Source organism: Synchiropus splendidus, chromosome 18, assembly GCF_027744825.2.
Source record: "Synchiropus splendidus isolate RoL2022-P1 chromosome 18, RoL_Sspl_1.0, whole genome shotgun sequence".
Taxonomy (NCBI): Eukaryota; Metazoa; Chordata; class Actinopteri; order Syngnathiformes; family Callionymidae; genus Synchiropus; species Synchiropus splendidus.
In genome coordinates, this window is record NC_071351.1 from 13,836,504 (window position 1) to 13,852,754 (window position 16,251).

Here is a 16,251-nt window from a genome sequence, read left to right on the forward strand (position 1 = left end):
TCTTGTCTTGACCAGTCATGACTCTGATCGTCCAGACTCCTGATCTTGTGAGCTAATTGTGTGCTGATGTTCTTTGTCATTCACAGCGTGGTCACTCAACCTCCAGCCCGGGACCCTGGTCTGAGCTGTGGGGCGGACACTTCCTCCTGACTGGAGTGCTGACTGAACCTCTGCCAGGTTGGTGCCAGCTGTGAGCGCTTCACTTCTCCAGCCCAGTGGTGATAAACTGCTTTGTTATTAACCCTCTGTTGACCTGAGACGAGGCCGGGCCGCAGTGTGATGTAAACCATAAACAAGAGGGTAAACAAGCCGAGCAAAACGCTGAACAGCGCATTCAAAAACCGCCACACTCAAAAGACTTTTTGCAGTCAGTTCAAGTGAAGTTGCAGACTTTTCCAACGCTGGTTCGGGCGCGGCCACTTTTTGCACGCTCTTTTGATATGAAGTTGTTATTACATAATGTCCAGCCATGAGCAGGTCCTCAAAACAAGGTTGTGGGGGCGTGGAGCTCCTGTTGGATGCTTCAAGGTGTCCTCTGAGGAGTGATGTACCGAGCAAACCACCATCTCTAGTTCTGTGAGCTGAAAAATAACAAGGCTAGGCTTGGCGACGTCGGCTGCCATATTTAGCCAACAGAGACGTTTCCGGCCCAAACCGGTCATTTTTAATGAACGTGAATTCATCTTTGTGCGAGATTGTGCTGCCCTATTTCCAAATTGTCTCTCTCCATCTTGCACATGCAATTATGCCGACTCTAAAATATTCCTCTCCTCCCGCCTCAACACGCCGCATGACACACTTGCACATAGCCGCACTCAAGTGCTTGAACACGTGTGAAAACACGGATCTTCAATATTCTTTACATGCAGTCGCGCACTTGTTCCCAAGTCTCTGCTTCTCCCAGAGTCTTCTGAGGAGGAGCAGCGACTCCTTCAGGGCTCATCAGCTATACCAATCAGCTTAAAGCGGCTCTCTCTGGACCTAGTTAATATTTCAGCAGCAGCAGCAGCAACAGTCCTAGATTCCACTTCGGCAGCCACTGCTATTACCGCTGCAGCCACGTGCTCCTGCGCAGCCAGCTGACGACAGAGCAGAGGAATCACCACCACAACACTCTGGTGGAACCATGACACACTGAGGGAGGATGTACTTATTTGTTGAGCTCTGATCAGGACAGCATATGCTGAGATAGTGAACAATTGGATTACATGAAAAGCAGAGTAAGCAAGATTATAACACATTTTAAAGTATTCCACAGATTTCACCCAGATGTATTGCTCACTTTAGTTAACAAAGTAAAGACAGCACTAACTAGTGGGCAATAACTGAAGCATGTCATACCAGCAAACAGAAACAAACATATAACAGTGTTTTTTTTATTGTTATGTTTGTGAGAATCAAAGTAGGAAGCTACTCACGTCGGCTCTCGTACATGCTCCTGGACTGTGCCCAGATCTTAAAGGGGTCTGGCTTCTTCTGCAGGGTGAGGGTGCCATCTGCAGGGTCCTGCGGGGGCAGGCCTGGCAGTGGTTGGGTGGGCGCAGCGGGAGTGGGCACCACGGCCTCACTGGGCATGACAGAGGGTGGGTGGCTGGGAGAGTCAGTGTGGGTGCTGCGATGGCTGCACACGCTGTGCTGGGAGCTGCTCTGGCTGTCTTTCCTCTCTAACTGGTGCTGTGGAGACCACACGGAGACGTCAGTGACACTGGGCGACAAACGCTGGGAGATAATGCAGTCGGTGGAAAGGATGGAGAGATAGGTGTGAAAAGTGGAGGAAAATATTTCAAGGTCAGTTTTTTGTAACGCTGGAGCTGCTCAATTAAAGCAGCGCTAGAATCATTTGGTTTCCATGGTGACATCACAACTTGGTGAATTAGGTTTTATTTATTCCACCAAAGAAAAGGTCTGTCTTCGCCTGCGACCAGACCAGTGGAAATGGAACACAAGCTGTTTTTTGGTGATTTGCAGCGCGTACTTCAGTGCTGTTGGAGGCGGTATTTGCTGAGGGATCAAAAAATCCATCCTTTTCTCAAGGTTTGAACCCTTGATAAACATGTGGCGGCCAAGTAAGTAGCGTTTGGTGGTTGTGGTTTTAAATAGTTTCTTCATGTCTGCACTTTTCAGTTGCTTAACGTAGAGCAGTTTGTGTTGTGTCTTTGAATGTAAAGTTTGATCGAGCTTGCTGTCCACGCGGGTCGACCTCAGTGGGACTCCAACAGTCCCAGTCTCTTAGTGCATCTTTGCCACCACGCTGAATACTTATTCACCCTCGTGCAACCTCAGAAGGACTTGACATTTAAAGATTCTGGAGCGCGTGTCGTGTGAGGTCCAGCTCCACAGGCGACCCTCCACCTCAGCTGCATCATGGCTGTGTAGTTGGGACATGAAGCTGCATGCAGCGTGTCAGAACAAGTGCGCTTTACTTGGCAACCAGCTAATCCAAAGCGACAGTCGTTGCCACTTACAGTCTGCTCGACCCCCTTTTAGCACCAAGTCCTGTTCCAGCCTATGTGACCGGGAGAGGTACCATCCACAGCTCTGACAGCAGCTAATCCTAATCCTAATATCCATAGTGCTGAGGGGCTTTTAATTTCAATCAACAGGCTCGTGGGGATGTTCATTTAAGCAGCGGGACGGGACCCTGTACTGACCTTGCCGAAAAATCTCTCCTATAATAGTCAGCGTCCCCGAGGGGGTGAGTTAGGGTGACAGTCCTTTATAGATAGACCTGTATTGATCTGTTTCTCATCAGGTCAAGACCAGTTCTAAAACTGGAGGGGGGTCTGAAGGTTCCTGTGACAGATGTTGAGTTATGCCTCCGATTTAAGCTTTCACAGAGAGAGTCAGGTGTGTTATAAATAAATTCTTCATGTGAGCTATAAATAGCGCGGAGCCGCACGCGGCGTGGCTTTAGGGAACAGTGTCTTTGTGCTTGTGACCACTAGAAGAGCGAGCGTGATTTATTGTGAATGTTCGTCTCAGATGTGAGTGGGTGTGACCATGTTGTGTCTGCAGATGCAGAGTTTAAAAGCAGAATTCAGATATGATTTCTTGCGTGTTTAAGCATTCGCGCTGCATTCCTCATCTCCCATCGCCTCCCCCCCAGAGCGGTGCCCTCCCACTGCCACACTGTTCCATTGAGGGAAGGTCTAATCAGTCACAGCGTGGCAGGAGCGCCGGGAGAGGAGAGCGACGCAAAGCCAACAAACAGCAGCAGGGAATTACAGTGGAAGTCAAAGTGACAGACCAAGAGAGAACACAAATGGAAATTCTTGCTATCACACCTTTGTGTTTCCTAAAATAGAAGTGTGTGTTTGACACTCACCACCAGCTTGGGACTCCTCTTGGCCGGCACCACTCCTGCGAAGCATCGGCAGAAAGACAGAGAAAGCATTAATGACCTGCGGTGATGGTCTCGTCCGCTCCGATCAAAAAAAGACTCCCCAGGACGAGCAGATGCTGCTGCAGAGCCGACCCAGCTCCCGCTCCTCTCTAATCTAAGTGATCTCCTCCCTCTGTGCTGAATCCAGTCGCAGCTTCCTCCTCTCTATCAGAGCAGCTTTAGAAACGGAGCGTCCCTGTCGTGGGCACAGCTACAGGTCCTCACCACTACACCTTCTGAAAATGACCTGCACATCCTCACGCACAATCCACAGAACTGCGTCCTCGCCTCGCTCTCAGCTTAGAGCGAGAAACTCTTCCCTCTCTGGTTGTTCCATCTTGTTCCCTCCCCCTCTGCCTCTCCTCCACGGCACCACCCCTCCCCGTCCTCCCCGACACATCAGTTACACTGAAGATCAGTCTCATTTGTGCTGATGAAATATTAATACTTGGAACCAGTTGTTCAGAGAGAAGGTTCACAGCGTTTGGGAACTCTGGGGCTGACTGTGGGGAGGACTGGGATCACGTCGGACAGTCTTCTGAATCCTGAAAACCTGAACCACAGCCAGAAAGACGACTGGATTCAGCCTCAGATTCTTCAGGTCTGCTTGATGTTCTTCAACATCAACAGTAACAAAGGAGCTAACTAGTTCATTAAAGCCTGGAACATGTGCTCCTGAACCGGAGTAATTAATAATGAGCACATGCGTCACGCTACACTTGACCACAGGGGGCGCTCAGGAGGGCTTCAGCTTTCCCAGAAACAGCCTAAAAATGTCTGCGCGTGTCAACACCTGCACCTGAGTTCATCCCTGCCTACACATGCAGCCGTCACACACACACACACAGCAGGTTACCACGGTGACACATGGGGCCGATGGTTCCCAAACAACGATCGTGTTTCCTCAGGAGATGATCTCAACGAAATGGTTTTGTTCTTTTCCACGCTGCAGTTTTGTCACTCAGGTCGTTACGGTAGCATTCCGACTGTCGCCGCACAAGTCTGCTACAGTCCAAAAATAGACATCCAACAAATTGGAGTCAATCATTTCCCGTTACCATGACAACCGACAACTTCTAAATTCAGTCTCAAGCAGTTCAAACAAGAAGTTGTGGCATCGACCGCCGACCAATTTAAAGAATCGTGACCATCAACTGCCACTTCCGGAGCTGTGGAAATATGAAGAGACAGTTCCAGCGACACGAACGCACGCAGCATCATGCCAGCATCCATCTTAGGTTCTTCCTGCTGCATTGACAAAAATTCATTAAATGTTAAAACTCTCTGTTGCAGCAAAGCCTCTCTCTCTCTCGCTGCATTATTCATCATTTCTCCCCTCCACTTCTCCCGCTTTCTCTACCTCAGATTGTGGGGTTTTGTTTACTGAAGAAACACGCAGCACAAGGAGAGACCCGGAACACAAGGTCACTGGTCAATGAGAGCCGTTTCCAATCACAGCAGAAGGTCCTTCCACCTCGAAGGTGACAGAGGAGGAGGTCACTGAAGAACTCGGGAACATCACCGGGTAAATACAAGTTTAAATGAACCAGCACACACAGGAGAATCTCAAATACCATGAAAACTGAACATTCATTTTATAAAGTAGGAGAAACATTGAACCAGTATGGATTTCAGCACACGTGGGTTTAATCTAAGCTCAATTTCAAAACACAACAATAGCCCTGAATATGGACTGGTTCTCGTCTCTGCCTGTGAGAGCCTTGTAACACACAGGTACACAACTGCCTCCATATTCATGAGGCCATATTAAAGACATACATTATCTCAACACTCTGAATTGTAAATCACTCGCCAGTGCAGCTCACCAATACGGGAGTTTCCTGGGAGCACGAACACACGCAGGCTTTGCTGTACTATATATGCACGTATGATACCGGCGCACGCAAATGCTAGTCATGACATACGCATGATATTACTTTGACATGGACGTGCAGATCCAATGTGATGAAGGTGTGTTCACCAGTGTCAGGTTGATGAAGATTTGGCGTCATGACCCTGCAACATGACTCACACCTCCTTACGTTACTGACCCTTGTGCAACTAGTCTGGAATGAAAGACACAGTGGAGGTGTGGATGAGTGGTAGCTTGAGCTATTCAGAGGTGAACAAAGCAGCTCTCCATGTAGAGCTTTGGCCATGGTGGGCCACATGAAAACCCACAGAGAGCTTCTTCTGGGTAAATCACTGCAGTGAGGTCTGAGCAGACTCATTACGTGTTTGCTCTCCATCTGAACACCACCTCGCATTCCTCTACACTTCTTTTCATTTCTCTGTCTTCCAGTGTCTTGGGAGTGTGCAGCATTGTCATGGCAACCAGTGGTGGGAAGACAAGATGGAGGAGTCGTGTGGTGCTCCGACCTCGTTGTGAAAAGAAGGGAGGACCAGAGGTGAGAAAACAGCAGATGTCATCTTGGTCGGTGTGTTAATTGTGCCGGGGGGAGTGGTGTGAAAGCAGGAAGCTATTTTTAAACAGACAGGAAACGTCTCATTTGGGCTGGTGTGTGTGAGTTGGCGACATGCATGTGAAAGTGCTTGAGAGTAGCATGATCGATGCGAGGCATGTGGACCTCAGACGAGCTCACAGAACAGTTATGAACCACCGTCTGTTGAGAATCAGGACGGACACACACTTGCACGCACATGCCATCCTGGACTGCAACAGTTAACAGGCATGCGAGCCAAAGGTTTACACTGCTGTTTCGAGCTTCATCACAAAGTGAAACTGAACGTTCAACATCTTATCCTATTGCAGATGACACCAACCACGGGCAGTGTCAAGGAAGTAGATGGTGCTGAGATGAAGCGATAACTGGGGAGCTGAGTGATGTCATCGGAGCTGCAGCCACTTCTGTCAACATCTCTCATCTGATCTCCATCATGGAGGATCAAGGTAAGACTGTTCCCAGTGTTTCTTCATCACATGGCAGCTTCATAACAAGAGCGTTGATAAATGAGCCGTTTCCTAAACATGTCATTTGGCTGCTCTCCTCCGTTGCCATGTCGACAAAGCAATCCCCTAATATATTCTCCTTTTTGAACTTTCTGAGCCGTTCAGCAAATCTCCGGGCCTCACTCCTAATCCGTCACCTTCACTTTCTCAGAACATGATCCGGGCTCTGCTCCCGCTCACTTCCTCCTCTCCTCTCCTCTCTGTGCTCCACTCCAGTAATTGGTGTTTGCTGCATTTTATTAGAAAGCTCAGCACAAACATCAGCTCCAACGCTCCGTCTCACATTAGAGTTCTGCATCTCATCTCTTCTACTTCAGCACCTCGTAGCTCTGATATCCTACGTCCTCATCATCTCAGCAACACAGTCTTGACTCCAGCATGGATAACTAGCACCTTAACTGTCAGAATCCTCTCATCCGATACTTCCTCCATGTTTGTATTGAAATGAGCAGATCACACCGTCATTCCTCCATCATACGAGTCTGGACAATAACATGGAAACTATTCACATTGGCATCCTGGGTCAAACCTTGATGATGTCCTCACCAAACACCTTCTCCTCTCCTTGTGCACCTCCATGTTTACTCAGGTCACACCGATAATGACGCTGACATTTAGCACGATACAGTGTTGGGAGCGGCCATGGATGAAGCCGCCTCATTAAAGGGCAGGCTGGACGAGGGGGTCCCATCTGAGCTAATTCAGGTCACACCACAACTGTGACATTCACGGCAAGATGTGTACACACATGAGGAAGACGGCATGTCATTTGGCCACCATTACAACGATGATGCTAGACAGCTCGACAGGAAGTACTGAATCACTGACTGTAGCTTTATTGTGGGGATTGGTTGTTGTAAATGTTCTCTGTGTTTTGAAAAGTGGAAGTAGTAGAAGAAGGAACTGAAGAACATTTTACTGAGTGTAAAAAATGTACTCGGAGTCTTAGTTGTAGGAGGAGGTGAGCAAATGTGAATGGTATTAATGAATTATCTGATCGCTGCAGTCTTTCCTAGTATTGATGCAGATAAGAGTTTTGGCAGGAGCACCAGTAATAGTGAGTTCCCGACAATTTAGTGGTTTTAAGAGCTGAAGTAAAGTCAACATTAGTAGTAGATAATTACCTGTAATAGTAGTAGTCACGATATGAAAAGCCATTTGGTCGTAAATTCAATTTTGTATTAGACAGATTAGACTACATTTTGAGTACTAGTACTCAGTTTTGGTCAACTAGTGCGCAAGTACACTAGTTAAAGCAAAAAAAAATCACGTGTACTACATCTAAAACATTCCGCTATCTAGCAGGTTCAAATATTTTAAGGATCCCCCCTTTTTGAGCATATGATGGTTACTCGTTTCAGTTTTTTGAGTTCACTGCTGGCACATCTATTAGCTCTACTAGGAGTACACGTGACACTTTTTCCTTTTGTGGTAAACTGTACTTGCACACTAGTGAACTAAAACTGAGTACTAGTACTCAAAAATGTAGTACCTGTATAGCTAAAACAAGGCCGATATCTCCCATGTGGAATTTGACCAAATGGCTTGCCATAGAGCTCTGTACAGTAGGGCAAAAGTTCCAAACTGAATTTGTTAAAACACACTCGTACTTACTGTAGTTGTGACAGCAGTTTTGGTCATGGTAGCAGTATTTGCTGCCCCAGTAGTTAGTGAGGTTACAGCTTTATCTGCCAGGACTCAGCCGCGTGTTTATCTTTTTGTTTTATTTATCATAGTTCTATTTGCAATAATTCAAATCATACTCTGTATATCAGCGTGACGCATGTATTTGATGCGGCGGGTTTGTGAGACAGCTCATGGAAAAGTGGCAGCAGATTCTGAAAGGTGATGAATGACAGCAGCTCGAGATTTTCTCTTTTGTGTGTGTTGTAGCGTCTATATTCATGTCCTACACAAGCCGTGACCCGAAAAATGCCCCACATTCATCCAGTCTACCTTTTCATCGAGCCTCCCACTCCAGCCCACGTTCATCTGTTCAGCTAACTGTGCCCATCGTCTCTCCAGCACTCGCTTCAACCCAAGCGTTCTCAAAAATCGACACCTACTCTTCGCCGCACTTCTCTCTCACGTCCCTCCTGGTGCCAGCAGTTCCTACTGTTTACTCTCTGGCAGACTCGCATCACATTACAGCATTCACCACACCGAAGGGACTCACCTCTCTGCACCAGCATGGTCACCTCGCTCCCTCTGGGGCATTTGCTGAGCAGGTCCACCACCTGGTTGTGGCTCATGTTCTGGACGTTCCTCTTGTTAACCTCCATGAGAATGTCGCCTTCCTTCAGCCCCCGGCAGCGAGGATAGTCCACGATCTGTTTTACTCTCTGTCCTCCTCCCGTCAAGCTGTCCGCGATGGTGAACCCGAACCCTTTGTCCCCCTTCTCCATGTGGATGGTGATCAGCTCGGGCTGCGTGGCTATGGACGAGGCCAGCGTGACCACGTCACTGGAGTAGCCGTGCGAGCTGTTGGACACCACCTCAGCAGAGGGGCTGTGAGCCCGCGGCTCTCTCATGCCGTTCACTGGTCCGGCCTGGTTGGACGGCGAGTCAAACGTCTCCTGTCCGTTGACAATGATGGGCTCCTTGTCCAAGATGGCCACAGAGGTCACCAGGCTGGTGTTGGGGTCGTCGGGATCGAAAGGCAGCGGGTAGCCACGGCACAGCGCCAGGTCCACCATGGAACCAATGGGGATGGATTGGAAGATCTTGACAACCTGAGCGTGAGTGTAGCCCAGAACAATGGTGTCGTTGACGCTCACGATGACATCACCTGCAGCACAGGACATGGCGTCATCAGGAAGTTCGATTCACTAAGACTTTAAGGACAACAGAGTATCAGACACGTTATACATTTAGCATTAGAATTCATTTCCACATCAGTTGTGAAAGTTACATTTATTCTGCTTCAACTCGATCGGAATAATTCTCTTCACTTGGACTGTCATCTTCAGAGAAGTGATGCTTCTTTCAAGGGCCAACTACAATTTTGGCAATGCAGAACCATCACATGCCCTTGAATGAAAGCAGCGCCCCCTACTTATGATCTGTGTCACGCACCTGTCTCCATCTTGCCGTCCACAGCCGCCGGCCCGTCCAGCACCAGGCTTTTGATCTGGAGAAACTCGTCGGGCTCATCGCCTCCGACCACAGTGAAGCCAAAGCCACGTCGGCTCTTCTTCAGTTTGGTGTTGATGAACGTTCCCTTCAGTTCTGCTGGGTTTCTGGTGAAGAAAGGTTTCCCTCCTGTGGAGCGGCGAGAACATCCCTTTACTTATTCATCGACCAGAGAGAGAGAGCCGTGGATATTATGAAGGATTTTAATATTTCTTCAGACCACATCTTAAACTTTACATCTAAAAGAGACTCGGGTATGAGACTCTTTATTCTAATTTATTGCAGCACCTCATGTTTAATGCAAGATCAAGTTCCCTCCAGCGAATCTCCAGTGTTGTGTAATTTGTTTTTGGGGGGAGTTTGCATTGGCTGATGGTGCCGTTATGTAATATTTACAGTCACTTAAGTCACGGCAGCCGTGGCGACTGTTGACCTCAATATTGAAACACTGGACTTCCTCTAAACTTCAAGCCTCATTGGAGAACGGCGATCTGCTCAGACCAAACTAACAATGCACAGTTGAAGGCAGCAGGAGGCCTTACGTTTCACCCCTGTGGGGATGGGAGGTAGAGTTGGTGGGACTTGAGGGTCTCTGTAGGTCTCCAGGTGGTTGGGGGCGTAGTTGGCCAGAGGAGCCGCGGCTGACGAGTGTTCTTCTATCCACTCTGTGCACATGAACCCACACGCACTCAACACACAGCTGAGACACACGGTTCCTCAACAACCTTCTAAGGACTCAATTCAACTTGTTCCACAAAATTGTTCACTGCACAAAATACTTTGAGAAGTATTTAAAGATCTAATGCTGAAGAAACAATCATGTTAAAAGCACAAATCAGAATGTTTTACAGCACGAATGATTTTAAATCACAAGAACTTAAAACACTAAAGACACAGCACCAGGGCTGGAGCCAGCTTCATGGCGATCCTACTGAGTTGAGGGTTCAACTCCATGCTCTGGCCCAAACCCTGGTGCGGCCCGCACTAAAAGGACAGTAACAGACATGAAGAAAGAAAGAAATGGTGCCGTGCCAGGGCAGGAAACGAACCTCGAATATACCGCTCACCTTCTGGAGGCTGCGGTTGGTGCTGCTCCAGGATTTTGCGGCGCCTTGCCTCCACCACAGGGTTCTCGTACTGGGTTTTCCTGTTTATATGACTGACAGAGGCGACACAGTCAGCGACAGCACCGAGTCAGTACGAGGTGTTTACTGAGAGAAGAACTTACTCTACGTAGTAAACCCCGTACACTGGGTCGTCTATCCTCTCCCATCCTGGAGGAAGCTCTGAAAACACAGAAGCCATCACCACAAGTTAGCAGAGCTTCTCTCACCACTATATTGATGTCCTTCACTCCTGAGGGAAGATGTTACCTCTTCGTCTTCTACCATGATATTTTAATGTGGCCAACATTCCTAAATAGAACTTTTTACCCTGAGCTCAACCTTCATTTGTCTGAAAGGAAAACCGCAACATTTGCTGTGCAACGTCCTGTCAAAACACTCAGACGTTATTGAGAAGCAGTGGATCAGATCCCGTTAAAATGATACGCTCCCGCCGGGATGATCGCCTCTCAGATTCCACCCTCAGACAAAACATTTGACCTCCTTGTGTTACTGCCTGCGTTGGTCAGCGCCACTCAACTTGTTCGGCAGACTGACTTTCTTAATCTATCATCACAGCTCAACAACGCTTTCTTGATCACAGTCTAACTTCACCGCCTCGGCGGAGATAAAGCCGAGGTCTTTAGAGACATGACACACGCGGTGTCTCCTGCTGCGTTAGATCAAGAGCAGCTCTCCTTAAAATATCAGGGATCTACACAACCATAGCATCTCCATGGAAGCTTATCTAACTGAGATGATGTGTTGATGACGGAGTGACCAAGAGTTCCTCACCTAGATCGCTCTCCAGGTCCTCCGTATGTACGCCTTCTTCTCCAAGTCAGAAGCAGAGATGACCAGAGGAAGTCAGTGAAGGACAGAATGAAGGTGGGGTGGAAGGTTGGTTTTAAAGAATTAAGAGCAGATAAAGAAAGAAATCCAGAGGGAAAGAAAGAACCCTTAGACCACTTTTCAAACATCACCACAAGATGGTGCAATTTTCCCAGTTAAATTTTCCTGCTGCTGCGACGAGAAAGTGCTGTTGTCACTATTTCATTTTTTATCATTTGTTTCTCTAGATATTCAAACGTGCTACAGCCCATAAAGAATGACTATATTCACTGTCACAGTGCAGGTTTCTAATTGTGGCTTACCATCGTCTTCACACTCTTCCAGTGGCCTGGAGCTTTTGTCTCGGCAGCGGGGGTCCAACCATGATGTGGTCTTTGTGTTGTGGCTGGGAGAACACAGAAATATCAAACAATACTTCAACACTGTTTAAACAAACAAACAACAACAACAGCAGCAGGAGGAGGAGCGACACTCTCAGAAGAATTAGCAAATAAACAGCCAGGAAGTTTACAGAAAACTGCAAGCATCTGCTGCGAGGAGAGGCGTAAACAAGCTAGCAAGAACAAGCCACCTGGACTTTCTGTTTTAACAAGGTAAGGTTGCTTTAGTTGTAAAAATGAACATACAAGCTTTGATAACACACAGCCATGTCCTGGCGGGGTGTCTTTGCTGTGCTGCAGAGGGGACAGAGAGGTGGAGGTGGTCAGGTGATGTGATCTCCTTTAGAGATCGGGACACATGCAGGGACTAACAGGAGAGCAGTGACGCCCGGGGGAGGGGCTGGGCAGGCCTAAAAACCAAAATCATGGAGGAAGACAAGCCACTGGACGGACACAAAATGACAGGGGCAGATAAAACACTTAAACACATTAGAATGAGCAGAAGGGACTTGACAATCCAGGTGCTACATACTCTATGAAGTACAGCTCTCCGTGCTCCGTGTAGGCCATTTCCCAGTTCTCAGGGAGAGGTCCCAGCGGGTCTTCGGGCGAGACCTGCGGCTCTGCCAGCGTCTGCTGCCCGCTGTCTGCGGTGGAGATGGCGGCATTGTTCAGACCAAAGGGTGGAGCATTTTCACGTGTGGGGTACGGCCGGAGGATGCCGCCGCGGCTCTCGTCCTGGTCGCTAGGGTTACCTGAGTACAACACAGGAGAGGGGAAGACACTACGCACTAAGGATCCTGGGCAACAAAACAGGAGGCACAACACACAACAGAGCACAAGAAAAAAATAAAGTTTACGTCTCACTTGCAGGCAACAGAGCAAGCATGCAGTCAAGTACAGCTGAAGCCCTCCTCCCCCCACACAGCGAGTGCACTGAAAGGACCCCAGGAATATGCTAATTCTGTCTGCCCCAAACTCTTTCAAGTCTCTCAAATGAACCCAACCCCTCCTTACTGAATCCCTAGTTGTAAGCACCACATTCACCCTGGGCTCTTTGGTTAGGCAGCAGAACTCAAACTCAAGTTTGGAACTTCCTCAAGTTTAAAAAAAAATCTTGGTGTGTATCTGTGTGTGCTACATTGGCTTTGTTTTGTGTCGATTAAAAGTACAAACTAGCACCAAAAGACATCACGCTCCTTCCACGTGGATATGTTAGTCTCAGTCCCAAAGCCAGGTCAGACTGAAAAATCTAATCTGAAACCCTGCGCATGCAGAGGTTAGGCGGACGCCCTCACCTGTAAAACTGTTGTTCATTTCCGAGGCCTGGTCGTCATCGTTGTCGTCAGCAGGCACTACGCGGACGTGTTGCATGTCATTGTAGGACTTGGTGCGCTTTGGGGTGGACTGTTGGGAGCCTGCATCACTGAGAATCACTGTCCCAATGATGGGCTGCCTGGGCGGCTTGGGGGTCCCATAATAGTTACCTAGGCAACAAGGAGGACATTAGCATGCTAGGGAAGGACTCAGAGGAGACAGGAAGCTGGGGAGCAGGGCCATGCAGAGCTGGCAGGATCACAAGCAGCTCGTGCGACTGTAGCTGCTCTAGTTTTGGCCCACACTGCTGCAGCAGAAGGCAACAACACACAATTAAACAAGACGGTATGTTTTTAGAGCCTCATCCAACCATTCAGGAACCAGACGCAGAATTGAGTCGTGTGCTCGCCTGCTCTCAGGGAGACCAGGCCATTGCTCCCAAGTACTTTCACTACAGTACACAGGAGGCAACAAAACCAGCTTGTTGCTTCTCCACATGTATTCTCATAAACAACAGTCATGTGTCATTAATGCTTCATAAGCAGCACATGTCCAGCAGGCCAGGCAGCAACCATCTGGACACACACAGCGACATTGCATGGAACCTTCATTTCAATTATTATTGTTGACGTCAACGAGATGAAAGACTGCTTTGTTTTGTGCGTAGAAAGGACAAGTGGCTCAATGTTTGCTCCACTGTCGTCTTAGAAGTGCGTCACTTGGTAAAACAGTTCATTGAATACTTTTTTTTTCCTGGTGTTTTAGAGAGAACGGTACGACACAGTGTTAATCAGGTAACTGCTGCTGAGCGAGTGCTGGATTCGAACCTACAACCTTCCTGCTTCCTGGCTCAAATGTACTTATATAATTATAACTTATAATATACTGGATAGCTAAGTTATACTAGATAAATTTGTTTTTACAAGACAGGTTTGATAGATTCCTTACAGGAAAACGAAAGTAAAAAAACAGTGACTTCATGCCAATAAATGTATGCAACTATTAGCTCAGATTATGAGCGGATGAGAGTGATAATGTTTATGTTCAAGACGAGGTTGTGTTAATGAAGCAGGGTGGTGACGGTGGGCACGAGAGCTGCAGGTTTCCCCAGTTATCAGTTTGGCTGCAGACACCTGTGGACAGGTACTTGACATTGTCTGCGTGAGCAGGAGGAACGTGCCAACACAGAGCAGACGCGCTGCCAAGCAGATTAATGTCGTAACATTCTCTCCCGGACACACAAGCCCGTACACAAACACAGACTCACACCAGGCTGGTGCCAGCACCAGACTTAGTGCAGCATGGCGGTTCTAATCAGAGTCAGAGGGCAGATGTGGGGTGACCTCATCCCGGTCACACTCGTCTTTATAGTGGTGTTTTCTGAAGGGTCAGGCTTGATGCACAAATGACCACAACATTGCGGGAAGTTCCCCTCAAACAGGGAGACAAGGCCATGACACTGCGCTTACCGTCATACGTTCCAACTTCCAGAAGAGTGCCTCGTTCCTCAAGCTCTAGAAAGTCCTCCACAGACAGGAAGTTGTAATCGACCCCTGGGACCTCGCCGTCTCGAGGGGCTCGGGTGGTACCTGAGTGGAGATGAGCAGATGGAACAATGAGCTGTGATGGTTTTTTTGTGAATGTGTGAGGGGGTTTTAAAGTAAACTGCATCGGTTGACAGTCAGAGCTACTGTTGCTTTGTTCCTGTTGAGACGGTCTCAACTGCTGTTATGCCTGAATGCAGCACAATAAAAGCCTTTCATTCTCAGACAATATAATCCCAGGCGGAAGTCTTTGTGATGGACACCAGGAATATTCATGACGGCGACAGTTAAAGGATCTGAGCTTCATCTCATCAGCTGTTGATGAGTAAATGTTTCACTTTGAAGGAGGCTGTGGACAATGGAGGTGGCTATTGTGTGTATGCAGAGACCTAAGGACAGATGTGTGAGCTGTGTTTTTCTCACCTACAGTATTTGTAGACACCTCAGTCTCTCTGCGTTTCCTAATAAAGTGATGTTTGCCATCAAAAAACTAGTGAACATGCTGTTCCTCCTGGTCCTCCAAAAGTGACCGTTTACAGCGGCGGCACAAAAGCAGAGAGCTGTTCTGTATTCTCCTCACTGATTTCCACTGAAAATGAAGTTGTCTGGGAGTCAAAAGGACTGGGTGGTCCCTCAAGTTAGTCCTTCATGTTCCCCCAGTCGACGTGCCGAGCACTAAAACTCTGAAAGCGACATGTGGACGCTTCACGTGGTGACATGCCTCAGTCACATTGCTTATTAATCACGGCCACTCTGCACTTTTTAATGATTCAACAGGCGCATGAACATCAACATGCTGTGCTTCGGTTATGTAACACGATCTACAATCTGCGGTCCATGAGAACGCTGCACATCACAGGCCTTGCATCCTGACATGAGCGGTGAAGTCAAAGACATCTCAGGTAGTGATGTCAACTTGAAGGTCATCGATTGAACCAGATATAAACGTCTTGTTGAGAGAAGGATCCTTGTCCAGTGAGAACAAAAGTCCATTTAACCTTCAGCCAGACAACATGGTGGAAAACACGATTTACGAGCGATATCAGAACAAATTAAACTGGAAAACTCGAGTTCTCCTAACCCTTGATAATTAAATAAAAACAAGAAACAAAGTTAAAATCTTATTTTATCCACCAAACATGGCATTTCCAGACACATTCAAATTCCTTTCGTGCTTCTTCATTTGTTGCTAGAACATTACAGTGCCACCCAGAGGCCTGGCATGTGTGCTACATCTGAGTATCTAACTCCATTTATAATGACCTGGCACAAATTTAGAAATAACTTTTGGGTTTAAAGTAAAGCTGTCATAAATATGAACTGGCTTGTTGCATAACAAATGACAATAAATCTGTGAGTTTCATAGTATCAAAGGAACAATTTAGGTGGGACCCAATCAGCTTGTTCTGTTCAAATCATACTTTTAGTGTTCAACAGCAGAGCCAGAGTGACATCTCCACCATGTCAAGAGTACCAACTTCATTTCAAACAATGAGCAGAACCGGCCTCAGCAGCAACCCGATGACTGTCATCAGTGAGTTCATTCTTTCCCTGAGAAACCAGTTACCTC

General features: G+C 47.6%; 1 protein-coding gene and 1 long non-coding RNA gene across 15 annotated transcripts in view; one reads left to right on the forward strand and one right to left on the reverse strand.

Moving 5' to 3' along the window:
* The window catches only part of LOC128750174 (membrane-associated guanylate kinase, WW and PDZ domain-containing protein 1-like), a 55,642-nt gene that overhangs the window by 10,414 nt on the left and 28,977 nt on the right, over positions 1-16,251 (reverse strand). For 5 of the 14 annotated variants that reach the window (XM_053850498.1, XM_053850494.1, XM_053850504.1 and 2 more), the window contains 13 exons: positions 14,607-14,726; positions 13,119-13,307; positions 12,353-12,620; positions 12,067-12,114; positions 11,743-11,825; positions 11,384-11,422; positions 10,714-10,771; positions 10,535-10,644; positions 10,028-10,150; positions 9,429-9,614; positions 8,530-9,141; positions 3,326-3,360; positions 1,419-1,674 (listed from right to left, as the gene is read on the reverse strand). In XM_053850498.1, the coding sequence (XP_053706473.1) occupies positions 1,419-1,674; positions 3,326-3,360; positions 8,530-9,141; positions 9,429-9,614; positions 10,028-10,150; positions 10,535-10,644; positions 10,714-10,771; positions 11,384-11,422; positions 11,743-11,825; positions 12,067-12,114; positions 12,353-12,620; positions 13,119-13,307; positions 14,607-14,726 (2,127 nt within the window). The remainder of the gene's footprint in view (positions 1-1,418; positions 1,675-3,325; positions 3,361-8,529; positions 9,142-9,428; positions 9,615-10,027; positions 10,151-10,534; positions 10,645-10,713; positions 10,772-11,383; positions 11,423-11,742; positions 11,826-12,066; positions 12,115-12,352; positions 12,621-13,118; positions 13,308-14,606; positions 14,727-16,251) is intronic. The other 9 variants (XM_053850509.1, XM_053850495.1, XM_053850502.1 and 6 more) reach the window with 7 other exon arrangements.
* Positions 90-6,806, forward strand: LOC128750180 (uncharacterized). Its single transcript, XR_008413029.1, has 4 exons — positions 90-177; positions 4,748-4,907; positions 5,685-5,790; positions 6,156-6,806. It is a non-coding gene; the product is annotated as an uncharacterized LOC128750180 (long non-coding RNA).